At 35.1% G+C, this 14,668-nt stretch overlaps 3 protein-coding genes, 1 long non-coding RNA gene and 1 other non-coding gene across 5 annotated transcripts; 2 read left to right on the top strand and 3 right to left on the bottom strand.

The window, feature by feature from the left end:
* The first annotated feature begins 355 nt into the window (after window positions 1–355).
* On the top strand, window positions 356–3,198 carry LOC106384785 (E3 ubiquitin-protein ligase KEG-like). Its single transcript, XM_048738895.1, has 4 exons — window positions 356–1,023; window positions 1,098–1,189; window positions 1,261–1,734; window positions 2,177–3,198. The coding sequence occupies exons 1-4, from the start codon at window positions 685–687 to the stop codon at window positions 3,168–3,170; spliced, it is 1,899 nt and encodes a 632-aa protein (XP_048594852.1). The 5' UTR covers window positions 356–684; the 3' UTR covers window positions 3,171–3,198.
* Window positions 3,199–3,297: 99 nt separating this feature from the next.
* LOC106386223 lies at window positions 3,298–4,735 on the bottom strand. The gene is made up of 5 exons (XM_048738898.1): window positions 4,527–4,735; window positions 4,347–4,446; window positions 4,137–4,236; window positions 3,848–3,945; window positions 3,298–3,756 (listed from the first exon to the last, which is right to left on the bottom strand). The coding sequence occupies exons 1-5, from the start codon at window positions 4,663–4,665 to the stop codon at window positions 3,456–3,458; spliced, it is 738 nt and encodes a 245-aa protein (XP_048594855.1). The 5' UTR covers window positions 4,666–4,735; the 3' UTR covers window positions 3,298–3,455.
* A 172-nt stretch (window positions 4,736–4,907) lies between these two features.
* TRNAR-UCU lies at window positions 4,908–4,980 on the top strand. Its single transcript has one exon. It is a non-coding gene; the product is annotated as a tRNA-Arg (tRNA).
* Window positions 4,981–5,115: 135 nt separating this feature from the next.
* On the bottom strand, window positions 5,116–7,630 carry LOC125577408 (UDP-N-acetylglucosamine transporter UGNT1-like). The gene is made up of 10 exons (XM_048738896.1): window positions 7,295–7,630; window positions 7,119–7,195; window positions 6,744–6,905; window positions 6,513–6,646; window positions 6,292–6,422; window positions 6,173–6,217; window positions 5,993–6,090; window positions 5,812–5,919; window positions 5,605–5,661; window positions 5,116–5,504 (listed from the first exon to the last, which is right to left on the bottom strand). The coding sequence occupies exons 1-10, from the start codon at window positions 7,443–7,445 to the stop codon at window positions 5,430–5,432; spliced, it is 1,038 nt and encodes a 345-aa protein (XP_048594853.1). The 5' UTR covers window positions 7,446–7,630; the 3' UTR covers window positions 5,116–5,429.
* A 2,524-nt stretch (window positions 7,631–10,154) lies between these two features.
* Window positions 10,155–11,351, bottom strand: LOC106370188. Its single transcript, XR_001274212.3, has 2 exons — window positions 10,693–11,351; window positions 10,155–10,440 (listed from the first exon to the last, which is right to left on the bottom strand). It is a non-coding gene; the product is annotated as an uncharacterized LOC106370188 (long non-coding RNA).
* Between the last annotated feature and the right edge of the window lie 3,317 nt (window positions 11,352–14,668).

Below are 14,668 nucleotides of genomic sequence, written 5' to 3'. Positions count from 1 at the left end.
TATTTACTTTTTTGCTTTATATCAAATGATAGAATTATGATATATGTTTAATGTATTATTTCTATTTTTTATATTGTATATTTATTTGTTATCTATTTTACTTTATATTGTATATTTACTTTTTTTTTGTTTTTCGTTTTTTTTTGTAATTATGTACTTTTATATCAGATTTAAATATTACAATAGATGTTTAATGTAATATTTCTATATCTTATATTGTATATTTACTTATTACTTTTTATTATAACTTTTCAGATATACATTTAATGTAGCTTTTCTAATTTTTTTTATTGTTAACTTTTATGGTTAGTTTAATAAATGTTGTAATATTTCTCTTTTAATATACTATATATGATTATCAATTTATTGTTTATTTTTACAAGGCCTCAAGCTAACCTAAAAGATTGGCAAACAACAAACTGGATTCTCCAAACTAAGCCCAACAAAGAATTTACGTGGCCTTTACGCCAATAAAGAAGTGGTCGGCGGATTAAGAAACCTTTAAAAACCCTAACACCTTATAGTTAATGACGGCGAAGACGAGGGAAAGTGATAAAAAAGGCTCTTCTTCTTTAACCAACTTAGGTTTGAGTATGTTCTATCTTGTGGATCCACTTTCTTCGACTTGTGTTCCATTTAAGTTGTAGGCTAACTGTTGAAACTGCATTATCTTGTTCAGATCATATGGCTTCAAAGATTACTGCTAAAAAGAATGATGATTTTGACTATGAAATCATTGAAGGCGAGTCTAAGACCGCTTTAGCAGCAGCCGGCACGAGTTCTCGGATTGATTCTGCAACGTTGGAGCTTCGGCATCGAATTGGAAGAGGTCCCTTTGGTGATGTTTGGCTAGCTACTCATCATCAGTCCACAAAGGACTATGAAGTGGCCATCAAAATGCTTCATCCCATCAATAAAGATCAGATGAGAGTTGTGGTAGATAAGTTTAAGGATTTGGTATCCAAGTCTCAAGGGATGGAGAATGTTTGTCTCCTCCGAGGAGTCTCTATCATTAGTGGAAGGGTAAGTAAAGAAAAACAAACATGTGTGTTTCTCTAGTTTTCCCCATGTTTTGATTAGAGATTTGTAAACTGTAGATTTGCCTCGTCATGAAATTCTATGAGGGCTGTGTTGGTGACAAGATGGCTCGGCTTAAAGGAGGAAAGCTTTCATTGTCTGATGTATTGAGGTAAGTCTTTTATTACACAATCAAGCAGCTCTTATATAGAATACTAATGTCCTCTCGTCTATATTTTGCAGATATGGGATTGATCTAGTTACAGGGATTCTTGAGTTGCACGCAAAAGGGTTTCTGATTCTCAATCTCAAGCCCTCTAACTTTCTTCTCAATGATAACGATACGGCCATCCTAGGGGATGTTGGAGTCCCTTATCTACTTCATAGTATCCCTTTGCCAAGTTCTGATATGATAATGAGACTTGGAACTCCAAACTATATGGCTCCAGAACAGTGGCAACCTGAAGTAGGAGGTCCCATGTCCTTTGAGACTGATTCTTGGGGGGTTGGATGCAGCATTGTGGAAATGCTCACTGGTGCACAACCTTGGAGTGGTAAATCCATCGACGAAATTTACAACTTAGTGGTCATAAAAAGAGAAAAGCTCACTATCCCCAATGCCATACCGCCTCCTCTTGAGAAGCTACTTCAGGGTTGCTTTATGTATGATCTTCGAAGCCGACCTTCTATGACAGACATCTTACACGTCTTGAAGAGGTAAATCAAACCTTGTCACCATCCTATATTCAGGTTGAATAAGATCGGTGCAAAAGTGTTTTTGTTATCAAATTTCTAAAAATTCGGAGCTTGCCTCCTACTTATGCGAATCAAATCGGTTTAAATTATTCTAGATCGGCTAAAAAGGGTCTAAATCGGTTTAAATTGATATAAATCTCTTAAATTAAACAATAACTTTAATAAGAATTCCAAAATTTGTCTATTTTTGATTATTTAGTTTTAATAATTTATCAAAATAATTTTTTAATTAAAATATCTAGTGTTATTGTAAAAATATAAAGTAAATAGTAGTTTGTTAACGATTAGGCTTTGTTTATGCCTCGAATAATCCACTTACTCTCTACAAATCATTTAGTTTGCCGCCTATCAATTTTTTTTAATTTGAACATTAGTCTTAGTAGTACCTCTTGATATATTACAGGTTGCAGAACTCAGAGGAAGAAGAGTTCTGGTCCTTCTGGAGAGGCATTGATAGTAGAGAAATCAGGAAGAGCTCAGCTTATCTCGGCTATACAGAATGGTTCCTTTCAAAGGATCAACTGCAAGTAGGCGACACGGTGCGTTCAAGAAAGCCTGCCAATTCGTGTAAGCATGAGAACATGGATGTGCCAGAAGGAAAGGTAGTTGGTTTAGAACGTGACACAACCGACTCAGATGGGTTTGCTCTGGTTAAAGTCCATGGTGTTCATGATCCGTTAAGGGTTCACGTATCTGTTCTTGAAAGGGTAACTAAAGACTTGGCTTCTGGAGATTGGGTACGTCTGAAGTATGTAGGAGTAGCAGACAAGAGGTGTTCTCCAGTTGGCATTGTCCATTCAATCAACCGTGAGGGAATTGTAGCTGTTGGGTTTATTGGGTTGCCAACTCTCTGGAGAGGGACTTCATCACAGCTTCAGATGGCTAAAGGATACAGTGTTGGTCAGTTTGTGAAGATCAAAGCCTTTGTTGTCACCCCAAGATTCAAATGGATACATAAAGATAGAGGAGTTTGGGCAACTGGCAGAATCTCTCATGTTTTACCAAACGGTTGTCTCGAGGTGGAGTTCCCTGGAGCGTTGCCTTTTGGACAGGAACATGGAAGCTGTCTTGCTGATCCGGCTGAAGTAGAGGTTGTGGATTTTAGTACTTGTGAAGGAGTTGTGGAGAAATATCAGCATCTTGAGGACTTTCACTGGGCTGTGAGACCTTTACTGGTTGCCGTGGGTGTATTGACAGTAATGACGTTAGGAGGGTCATTGGTTGGGAAGAAAGTGGGAAGATCAAAGGATATCAAACAGCGAGTTGGCTCGGGTAGACTATGCAATTGTCAGATTCCTAATGGTCAGGACAGGGCCGGTCCTGACCGTAAGGTCTCTCGCAAATCTAAATCTAAATCTAAATCTAAATCTAAATCCAATTCTAAATGGTTTTTTTAAGTTTAAGTGTTTAAGGGTGTGGTTAGGTTTTGTGTCTCAAACATGGTCTAGTTATTATATGAGATGATAACATTTTCTTTTTCTTGTTTGAACTTAATAAGACTTTCTAGTATTATGTTTGATGATATTGGCTATTAATTATATATATTATTACTATCATCAGCTTTTAACCAAAGACTCTTATCAAAGTGTTCCTTGCAAATTATTGGCCAGGCCTCCAAGTGTTTACATATAAACCATGAAGACTGTGAAATCAAAAGCTCTACAAGAACCAAATGATAATGTTCATGTTTCAGAGATGAGTTTGGTCATGTTCCAGACATCTTTCTCCGAATAACACTTGAAACGAAATCTTGTGATGAGTTTGTTAAGAACCCTGCGGTGGTGACCAGAAGTAGAAGCAGTGGCGTTTCTGTGTTTAGTCCCTCGCTGACTTGGTGATGACTTGTAAGAGAGCCAACCTCCTGATACAGTAGAGAGAAAGCTTGGCTGTGCCTGTGTCTGAGTTATGGAGTCAACTCCGTCTTCTTGGCCTTGTGTTCTCTTCTTTTTCCAGGTTTCGGTTTGGGCTGAGAATCTGTATGGTCTACACACGTACATCTGTCTCATAACTTGGAGATTCCGGGTAATGCAAATGCAAAACATAAACAGCAATGGAAGAGATAAAAGAGTCTTACAGTTTGAGTTGTTTGAAAGAAGAAACACCTGGTGATGTCTTGCTCTTGTGCTTCATCATCAAGATGGAGTAGCTTGATATACGGCGGATGAATCGAAGCTGAATGATGTTTGTTCAAAACAATACAACTAAGGGGAATATGTAACCGAAACTAAAATTGACTATACATAATATTGCTCTACTCTACCACATCAAAATGTAAACATTAAGCAAATATCATAAGAGTAGACTCATGGATGCATTTCACTCGAAGAGTTGTACATCACTCAAGAGAGAAGGCGACTACAAACCTGATCTCCGTCTCTAATGCCGAGTTCAACGAGGTAGTCAGCCTCGTTGATCAATCTTTGATCGTCATAGGATAAGCAGAACTGTCCCCAGACATGTGGCCTTCATCAAAACAATAATCACAGTGTCATCAAAGAATCATTTAGCAGTTTACAGATAGGCACAAGAAGAGTCTTTAAATACTAAACTCAAAATCAAGAAAAGAATTGTACCATGAGACGTTGCCAAGAACTGTGATGGGCAAGTGAGAAAACGAAGCTTCTACATCCATCTTGAGCTCCCTTACTGTTGCCGTCTTCGACACTTCAACATCTACAAAAATAAAGGAAGAGGATAATAAAAACACACACACAAGGCCTTAGGAACAGAGGAAGCAGAGATGATAATGGTACCAAAGGAAGATCCATCAAGCTTGAGAATAGTGAGTTTGATCGGCTCTTCAGGCATCTGACTATAATTAAAACTTCTCGTACGATCGATCAGGCGCAGAGGCGAGAGAGACGCAGCCAAAGAACGCCGTGGAGCTTCCATCGGAAATCAAGAAGAAGAAGCTGATATTAAGAAACGTCTAGTTCAAAAACGTTTTGGTCATAAGCGTAGTTGAGTCAGAGTGGGAGATCATTGCCATGGGAGGGTAGGAGATACTTTGAAAAGAATCAGAGTCAAGGGATCTCTCTCTGCTTTTTCCCGGTTCGATATGTTTTGCCTTTGAAGCAAGCAATATAGATAAAATTATATTAAATATATTTTATACATTGAGACATAAACAACAAGCACCCATGGCCTAATGGATAAGGCGCTTGACTTCTAATCAAGCGATTGTGGGTTCGAGTCCCACTGAGTGTGTGTTTTTCCCATTTTTGTTCTTTCTTCCACTTCTGGTGTTGGTTATCATTATATGCTACTCAGGCACAACTTTTCTGTTAGTTTACCCTTTTTTTTTTTTTTTTGAGGTAAACCAAAAATTAGAAAGCATTTAAATTAGAGTCAAAGAAAACTGAGTCATTACTTGTCTATGGTTTTATATACAAAAGGAAAGAAACAAGAAAAATGACAAAAGAGTAAATAAGTCCCAAAGAAAAAGAAAAAAAAGTTGGCCCTTCTTGATTGAGTATCACAAGTTCGAAAAATGAGGCATCGCATTATTGTTTAATTAATACTAGTCTACTTCACCTGCAAAAACCAAAGTTGGAACATCACTGGTTATCATCAACTTCTCCTTGAACTAAGGCTTCCCTTTCTCATCGAGCCTTTATGATGGCCACTCCTGTTATTTTATTAGCTCTTCTTTGTTCCTACTTCCCAATGATCTTATAATATGCATATAAACCAGAGCCTAGGAAACCAAGAAGCTGTCCAATCACATTCATCTGCGTCAATAAACCCCCAAAACATTAGTAATGAGATGTAGCAAACTGTATGTGGGTGATTTTTGGTTCAATATAGTAAATGGGACGGTGAAGAGCATACCAAGTCGAATGGGAGTCCTCCAAACACCATCCAGCCTAGTCCAACCGTAAATAAATCCTGCAACAATATAATAAGACGCAAAATACCTTAAAACCCATAAATCTACAAGTCTCATCATTCCCAAGATGCAAGAAGTATATACATGTTCCTTCTCCATGACAGAATAGTTTCACATGTTCATTTGTAAATTAGAAGACTGAAACCAACCTTCATATTGCCACAAATTGTCTGCGTGAGAGCCGAGTTGAGAGTGGTGTTAAGAAAAATACTGTAGTTTAAGAAGAAAGCCAACACACACGAGCAGAGTAACACAACCTGGTTGAGAACATCAAAGAGATCATCAGTCTCCCAAATCACAAAATAGACAGATGTAAAGCAATCACAATACCATGAAACCGGGAGAAAAGAGGTAAGGAAAACTAATTGTCTTCTCCAAGTCACCACTCATAAATGTCCAAATCATCAATATAGGTCCACATATAATACCTATCATTGAAAAAATAAAGTCACAAAATTCAAAGCAAGTCTTGGAATATTAAAGTCAACTTTGCTATCTTGTTTAGATTACCATTGCACCACATAAGGCCAAAGCTATTCAAGCCACTTGATTTCCCTGTAGAACCAGACATTAGACTAAGGGTAAGAGAGAAGAGGAGTGAAGCAAGAAAGTGGGTGATTTTAATGTACCAATCCGGGCGATGGTTGCTAGATATACTGCTGTTGTTATGTTGGCTAAGAAAACAACACCATATCCATAAAAGTCGAATGACAAGTCCCTAGCTCCAGCGAAAAATGCGCCAAAGATGATAACGCCAACACTGACATCATTCTTACAAGAGTTTAGTTGAATAACTCTGGAAGCTATTCTTAGTACGAAGAGAAACAAATAATAGTACAAAGTGATTCACCTTCCGATGATAGACCGAGTATATCTCTGACCTGTGAGCATATACTCAATCACCATGGTAAAGGCCACCGTGGTACGCCTCAGAGTGGTGTACATGGGAACATTCACCCCTCTGACAGACGCCATAGAAGCTAGCTTTCAGGAGGTACACATTAAAACAAAACTGTGATCAGTTACTATTCACAGGACTCAAACAAAGTATTACCAAAAAATGTTCATTAAAAATGGTTACCATGTACATAAGATATGCTATTGAGAGAGGAAGCGTGTGTAACAATGTCTTCAAAGGCACAAAAGCTGAGGTACTACCAGAACCTGAAAAGGAATCAGCCGCTATGAAAGAGATGATCTTCTTGCGCCTCAATGAGTATAGAAAGAAGGTAGAAGACACCATCTGTTGGAAAACAAATAAAGTGTCAAGCTTTCCTGTCGGAAAATGAAAAGAAACAGTCTGATAGACAGGGCCGGTCCTGAGCATAGGAATTTTATTAAAAATTTAAAGAAAATTACATAAAAATAGATCCCTAAATTTACAAAAATAAATATTCTTATTATAATTCTTAAATGAACGGCCCTCCTCAGAGAATATAAGTGAGATTGCATATACCTGAAAGAGTGTGATAACATTAACACAAGGGAACTGATACGAAGAGAGAGCCGCTTTATTGAACAGAACAAGCATCACTGCGAATCAACAAGAACATACAAATCTCAATGTCAGCAGCAAACACATAGATTTCGATCAAAAACACTAGAAATTGGATGAGATCGAGAGAGATTCACCAGCGCAGGCCATGTAAGAGAGAGCAGCGTAAGCGCCACGTTTGGTCATGGCGGATCCTTTGAAAAGCCGATCGTCGACGCCTTTGCCGTCGGAGGTATCATTCTCTCCGGCGAGAGGAGGATCGGAAACAGGAAGGACAGGATTCCTCATGGTCGAGAGAGGCAGACTCTCTCCACGCTCTTCGTCTTCCTCCGCGTTCGCCGTGTCTCTGACTAATTCTCCGGCGAAAAGTCGCGTCACCGATTATGATTGATACTGACCGTAAAAGACACGGGAGATTTGAGTTAAACACCTCTCTCTGTGTGTTCTGTTCTGTTTTGTCTTTTTTTTTTTTTTGCAATTATTTATTATTTAAAGAGGGAATATCACGTGTTTCTCTATTTGTGGTCCAAGGCCCAATTAAACCCCATTGAAGATTATGGGCTTTAGCCTGATTGGATCCATACTTTTTCGATTTTTATTTGCTTTAACGCTATTAATAATCCTTATACTTGTGACACAAATGTGAGAGATTTATGATTTTTTTTTTAGTGGGAGGAGTTTGGGCCAGGTTCTACTCTCTGATCCTAGACCTGGGACACCAATCCTTGTTAATACTTTTTTACTGATGTAAATGATCCCTCCTACCAAAATTAGATTTAGGGACACCGAACACAATAGAACAAAATCCTTGTGTTAAACTACTAATTTAGTGCCCCGATGATAGATTTATGAAATTGTTTATTCGACGTTTAGTGCTTGTATTTCACAATTTTAATTACACTAGATATTTTTTCCGCGCTATGCGCGGATAGTTTACTTGAAAACTTTGTCGAGTACTGAATAATATTCATGCATGATGTAAAATGTAAAGAACTTATAAGCTGATAAAAAAAATTAAGCTGAAGGTATTGTATTTGTTGGCTTGAGTTGATGGTAGTATTTGGCTTTATCATTAAAATTTTATGAAGTTCTAATTGATACTATCGATATTTTTATCGAAGTAGAAACTTGTTCCTTGAATATATGAATACCAGTTTTTCTAATTTTTTTTAAAAAATAATCTACATTATCAGTTTCATTGATTACAATTTTAAATTCAGTGTGATACATGTATCGATATAGTTTATGTTTATGTATTGATCTGAATGTTGGTTCTAACATAGCTGCAGTAATACGGGTTCGAAGAACCATTAGCGGCATATTAGCCAATGTAGGGAGTACATGTTAGAATACATAGAGTTCAATCACAGTAATCAAGAAATAACTCTAACATTTGATTTTATAGTATCATTTGTGTTAGTTATGGAGCAAATACAAATGCCTATTACATAACTGAAACTATACAACATAAAAATAGATGTTTATGGTGGGCGTAGCAAATGGGGGCACCTAACCTCTGTCCACGAAATTCTTTACGTGGGTATGGGTTTCATAATTGAAAATTTCTAAACAAACTAAGATTAACTAATCTATGAGAAATAAGCTAATAAGATATAAACAGAAAAATATATATAGCATTGGCCTATCTAATTCATGTAACTGTATTAATGAGACATGTGGTTCCAAAATTTTTGCTTTTATGATATTATTAACTCATATAGGTTACTTTATTATGTATATAAATTTGGCTTTTATTTTTAAAAAATTGGAAAGCGATATTAAATCCTATGTTATTCTTAACTAATTAACTCATTTATAGGTTTTTATATTTTAATTATACCTTAAAAACTATTGACTATATAGTAGTCCACTAAATAAAAATTCCTTATCAATATTGCACAAGCTATAGTGAAACAAAAAACTATTTAAATATAAAACTAAATTTATTTATTAAATTAATAAATTAAACAACATTTTATATCTAGGCTTAGGCAGGGGGCGTAGGGGGTGGGGGTGGGGGAGGGGGGGGGGGGGGGCGGGGGGGCTTGCAAGATTTATAACAAAGAATAGACACCAAAGCGACAATATAATGAACGTAACTTATAAACTATGGCTACATGAGGTCATTCCGATTACTGATATTTTTTTATGTGTAAGGGAACATAATTATTGTATAAAAATAACTATTGCTTTATAGAATGAGTATAAAAATACCTATGCTGAATGAGTAGTAGCACTAATATAGATCAAACTGTGAGTTGTTTTGAATATGATCTACCAATACAATGATAAAAATGAATCTAATAGACACCAAAGTATATACCTGCAGATTCCACTGGTTGGTCAGGGGGTGGCATAGCCATTGTGATTAAGCTTTCACAGTTTCTGGAGTTGAAGACCGAGAAGAAGGTGTACTACGTTTCTTGCGCCGAGGTGTACTACGTTTCTTGCGCTTATGCGGTGAGGAATATGCGTATTTGGCAGATTTGGGTTTACTTGGAAGAGGTATAGAGAAAGAGTGTAAATGCTGGCACAATGATTAATACTTCTTTCCTTCTCAGATCAAGATTTTCCGTGATTTTGAGATTCGAAACTGATTTTGTATTAAATTAAAGATCATGTGCATTGATTAGATTGTGAGAGTTTTGATTTATTCCGAGAATCTCCATCTCCACGTACACCTATCTCTCCTGGAACTTACTACAAACAGATTCTCCCATACCCACTACATAAGTCAACAAAACATAAAACATACTACATATGCAATCGGCAAATGACCTTTCCCCAGATCCCTAAAGAGCCCGTGTCCATTCACATAGATCAAAGAACCATAGACTCTGACAATCGTAAATGAACAACATTAAAATTAAAACAAAACACATGGGTTTGTCCTTCAGCAACTTGATAACATACCACTACTCGTATCAAACTTAACTTCACTCTTAAGAACTAAAAGACTTAAAACACATAAATACTACCAAAACAATGTAGATTTAAAAAAAAAAAAGATAAGTGAACCAATAGATAGTAATACCGAAATGGTTATAATCCTGCAAAAACAGAGTTTAGAAAGGAAAGTAACAATGCATAGTCTTTAATAAAACCAAAAACACAGTGATAAGAAATCTCAGCCACAATTGCCCCGTTAGACTTCTGCTGACTCAACAACATCAGAACTCTTCTTCACCTTCTCATCGGCAGATTTCCCCTTTCCATCTTCAGCTTCCTCATCCAAGTTGCCATCCAAGATGCTTTCAGGGTCCAGAGCCTCAGGGCGCAGTACCTTGGTGATAGTGAAAGACATGAGATAGAAACATGAGATCATCCAAGCCAAAGCAATATTACAGCCTTAAAATGTTGAAAACCAAACTGAAGATATATATTTTCTCAGGTCAAGATCAAACCAGCCTTAAAACGTTTAATACTCTCTAGACTAACAGCCAAAATTGCAAAGATCAGACACAACCAACCAATATTTCATCATAACATAATCAAAACCAATCTGTTTACACAATTATATGGATTGAGAGCTTACCATAAAGGTCTTGATGTTGGGATTCATCGTTCTTGAGATTTTTGAGAGTATTGAATCCTTTCAGAAATGACCCAATATAAATAGGAGGAGATACAGAAAGGCAAAACGAACCCATTAAAGAAGAATTCATGGCGCAGAGATGGATTAATGGGGTGGTGGCGTTGAAACGATTTCCGTTGAGAAATCCAATCGCCGATTTCTCCACTCTCGTCAAAGAAGAAGGAAGAACAGAGACTGTAAGAGGTGGTACAAGAAATTAGGGTAAATCACAAAAATGAACTGGGCCTAATGGGCTTTACCGATAAACAAATTAAAAACAAAGAAAAATCCATTGCGGTTTTTTGAATATTTTTGCCTACGTGGCACAACCACAATTGAGGATATGTTACTTTTAGTATTGTATAGATGAGATGTACAAGAAAATGAAAAGTTTTAAGTATTTAACCGTAGATAGGTGTATTTATTCTTACTAATCATGTATACTACAATTAGACTCGAGTTTGAATTTAGGAAGAAAGACCTTTGATGCAAAAACTATCTCAACAACCAAATCTCTTGTAAATATATGATTTACATATCTTGAGTTTACAAACGCACATGCACATTCTAGAATACAGAACGAAGGCAATAGATTTCCTTTTGATATAAAACCATTTAGGTGCTTGTAAGACTTTTTATTCTTCTGCAATTTAAATATGAATGCCTTCAGTACAAAAAAGGATATAAAACCATTTAACTGATTTCGATTTCAGAAACATAATTCAACTAATTTCTTGAAAGCTTGGAAGACCTAGTTAATTTAAAACTTTACCTAATACGAATCTTTGATTTCGACACTTCTTATATATCACCATTTTTACAAGTAGGCCATTATTGAAAAGATGGCTAAGCATGATTTAAAAACTGGATAAGCTTTTTGTAAAGTATTAATATCCTCACAAAAGTTTTCTCATTGGATTTTGAGTGAGGCATTCCTTTCTCGTTGCCCAACCTAGTCCAATATTATATAAGTACAAGAAACAAAATACACTATTTTACTTGCGTAAGAAATGATCCAAATAGTTTAAATTACTTAAATATAGGTGACCAATTGACTCTCTACGTATTGGTTTGACAAGAAAGGACCGGTTCTTATTGATTTTAATTATTACTTTTGTTGAATTTAAGCGACCCATTGTTGATTAATTAATTAGAACTACTAGTTTATAAAAGAAAAAGCAGAGAGAAATCTCAGTTGTACATTGACGGCTTCCACGTTCGTTCATAATGATATCAAATGAAATCATTTGTATGATTGTAGTGGAAGAGACATGACGAACTATACCGATATCTTTTTTTTTTGTTCACAACTATACCGATATCTTAAGATAAGGTTTTCTAGCATTTTTTATATGTGATATGTTAAGATATGTTTTGGTTATTCTTGTAAACACACATGCCTACATAAGTAATTAATGTATGCATTTATAAAATCATGATGCAAACATATTTAGATGTAATGAAAACCCTTTTTCAAAAAAACATATTTAAATGTAATATATGTACGCATGAAAAAGCTACGTTGTTATTGTTTTTATCAACATATATAAGATTTTAAGTTTAAAAAAAACATATATAAGATTTTTCTCCAAAAGAAACCATAATATAGAGAAACTGAGTTGAAATAATTTAATAGCGTAATTTGGAGTAATATAATTGAGTGAAAAAATGACAGAGTAAAAGAATAGTAAAAAGTTGAAATAAGCGTTATTTTTTTACTCCACCAAAACTAAGAGGAACAAAATACTAAAGAATCTCACCTTTAATATACAGTAACAGGAGTAAAAGAATTAAAAATGATTATTTATTTTTTCACCTGACTTGGGAGAATTCCAGCTCAACTGAGCGTAATATTGTTTGTGGCAGAAAATTTATCGCCATATGTGACTTTCAGTCACAACCCATATGTAAGATTCGTGTGGTCTTTTTACAGGTGGTGGTACTATATGACTTAAACTTTGAGACTACCTAAATTCTAACTACTATTTGCTTCTTCTTCTTTTTTTGTTCGACACTACTATTTACTATTTAGACCACCAAATAATACAAGCTTTAATATTAATCGTTGGTCAAAAAGATAATTTTATACAGCAACGCATATTCATAATATAAGATTACCGTTACTTTTGTACAATTTTATTTTAAAAATAAACAATATTATATATAGGATAAAATACCGAAGATGACAATCAGTAAGATGAAATACAAAAACAAATTAAAGTTGCTAAGGAAATGAGATGATCAATCAGTATGATCCCGTTGACGTACGAACAAAATCTAGTCTATGATTGCGTGATTAACAAATGATGATAGAATATCGTGAACCATATTCAGAAGTTATTCAAAAAGTATCTTATTATTCTTCTTGTAAGACATCTATATGTGTTCCAATAGGTTGGTTGGCTGCTCTGTTCGTGTGGGAAGGAAAACAAAAATGTGTGAACTCACTCGCTTTTACTTTCTGTGATTCCCTCCATAAAATAGTCCGTGTTCACATCGGAATATTTTTTATGAAGGTTTACAACATATTTTTTGTTCTATAATTAGCATTTTGACAAACTTTACTTCGATATCTTATTATACAATTTAAAAATTAGATTTACTAGGTGAGATGCTTTTGGTAGCCCATACATTCATACTGACATTATCTAACTAATAGATAATGCTTGTGAATTTAATAAGGTACAGAATGCATATATATGTCAGCATGTCCTTGACAACGTAATTCCACCGGCACATTTACATTAGAAATCACTGACACAAAATAAAAACATTTGACAAAAAATAGCTTATGAGTAAAATGACTAGAACTGGAAATAAAAAAGACTTCTAGAAGAAGATGAGAACATAGTTATGACGTATACATAACTGAAATATATAAATGCACATGACAATTGTCAGTAGAGATACATAATTAATATATTGAAGTATAATTATATATACATAATAGAAGTTGCATATATGAGAAGTTCCATTTGAGTTTAAGGGAACGTGCTTAAACACCTCTTGTAGTTTATTGTTTTTTAATTCAATGTTTCTCATTTTTAACTAGTATTGAAATATGGAGCACGCTGCTATTTGATTAATTTCAGAATAATTTATAATCTGGATTTCAAATTAGGCTTAGGCAGAGATGATTGCGGGTCAAGTTAACCCCCAACTGTATTTTGCATATGAGCAGTTAATATGATTGATATTCAATAAATATTACTAAAAAGTATACCCCTCAAAATAATATATTGGGCCCTCTTCTCAAAGGGTTTAATATTTCTCTTATCATTTTTGCATTATGATTCCTCTGATTATCGTATGAGTGATGGCTTATTCACCATCGTAAATAATTGATTTTAAACTTTAGCTTTAACTTTGAGAAATTTTAGGATCGGATACAATACTCGATACCAATCTAGTTAGAAAATATATTCACATATGAACGTACAATTATTCAAATACGATGGCCACTGAAAAAAGAGGTTGATTGATAAATCTCCTAAAGAAGAGTGTAACCATCAAAGTCAAACCAAACTAAACGTCGGTCGTGAAAAAGGAGTAGTTTGGTCTCTCATCCAACAAGGGTATATTAGGGATTTCGTATTAATAACCTCGCTGGTTTGAAAAGTAAGAAAGTACACGGGGGGCTTTGTATAACACGATCAAACACTTCATCTATTTTTCAACACATCCATCTGGAATATGATCAATCACGAGAAAATGTCTTTAATCAAATGGTAAGGATTTAATAGAATAGCCGTTTGACGTTTAAAAAAAAATGGTAAAAATTTTTATCTACTGGAATTCAGTTTCATTAAATTGCTTTCTCCTGCATTATAGGATTGGCTAAGGATCCAACTGATGACAAAAAGAAAATGATTCGCCACCTAGAACACACATAGCGATACAAAACCCAAATTCAAATTTAATAAGCCACACAAACAAT

Source organism: Brassica napus, chromosome A8 (assembly GCF_020379485.1).
Source record: "Brassica napus cultivar Da-Ae chromosome A8, Da-Ae, whole genome shotgun sequence".
Taxonomy (NCBI): domain Eukaryota; kingdom Viridiplantae; phylum Streptophyta; class Magnoliopsida; order Brassicales; family Brassicaceae; genus Brassica; species Brassica napus.
This window is presented reverse-complemented; position numbering and strand designations above follow the sequence as displayed.

Coding starts and splice junctions, on each gene's coding strand:
- LOC106386223 (XM_048738898.1), bottom strand. CDS start 4,665: ATGGAAGCTCCACGGCGTTCTTTGGCTGCGTCTCTCTCGCCTCTGCGC. Junction 4,237..4,346: donor GTTCTTGGCAACGTCTCATG/GTACAATTCTTT, acceptor GTTTTGATGAAG/GCCACATGTCTGGGGACAGT. Junction 3,946..4,136: donor GCATTAGAGACGGAGATCAG/GTTTGTAGTCGC, acceptor AACATCATTCAG/CTTCGATTCATCCGCCGTAT.
- LOC125577408 (XM_048738896.1), bottom strand. CDS start 7,445: ATGAGGAATCCTGTCCTTCCTGTTTCCGATCCTCCTCTCGCCGGAGAG. Junction 6,906..7,118: donor ATGTTATCACACTCTTTCAG/GTATATGCAATC, acceptor GTTTTCCAACAG/ATGGTGTCTTCTACCTTCTT. Junction 6,091..6,172: donor TGGCCTTATGTGGTGCAATG/GTAATCTAAACA, acceptor TTTCAATGATAG/GTATTATATGTGGACCTATA.
- LOC106384785 (XM_048738895.1), top strand. CDS start 685: ATGGCTTCAAAGATTACTGCTAAAAAGAATGATGATTTTGACTATGAA. Junction 1,024..1,097: donor TCTCTATCATTAGTGGAAGG/GTAAGTAAAGAA, acceptor TGTAAACTGTAG/ATTTGCCTCGTCATGAAATT. Junction 1,735..2,176: donor ATCTTACACGTCTTGAAGAG/GTAAATCAAACC, acceptor GATATATTACAG/GTTGCAGAACTCAGAGGAAG.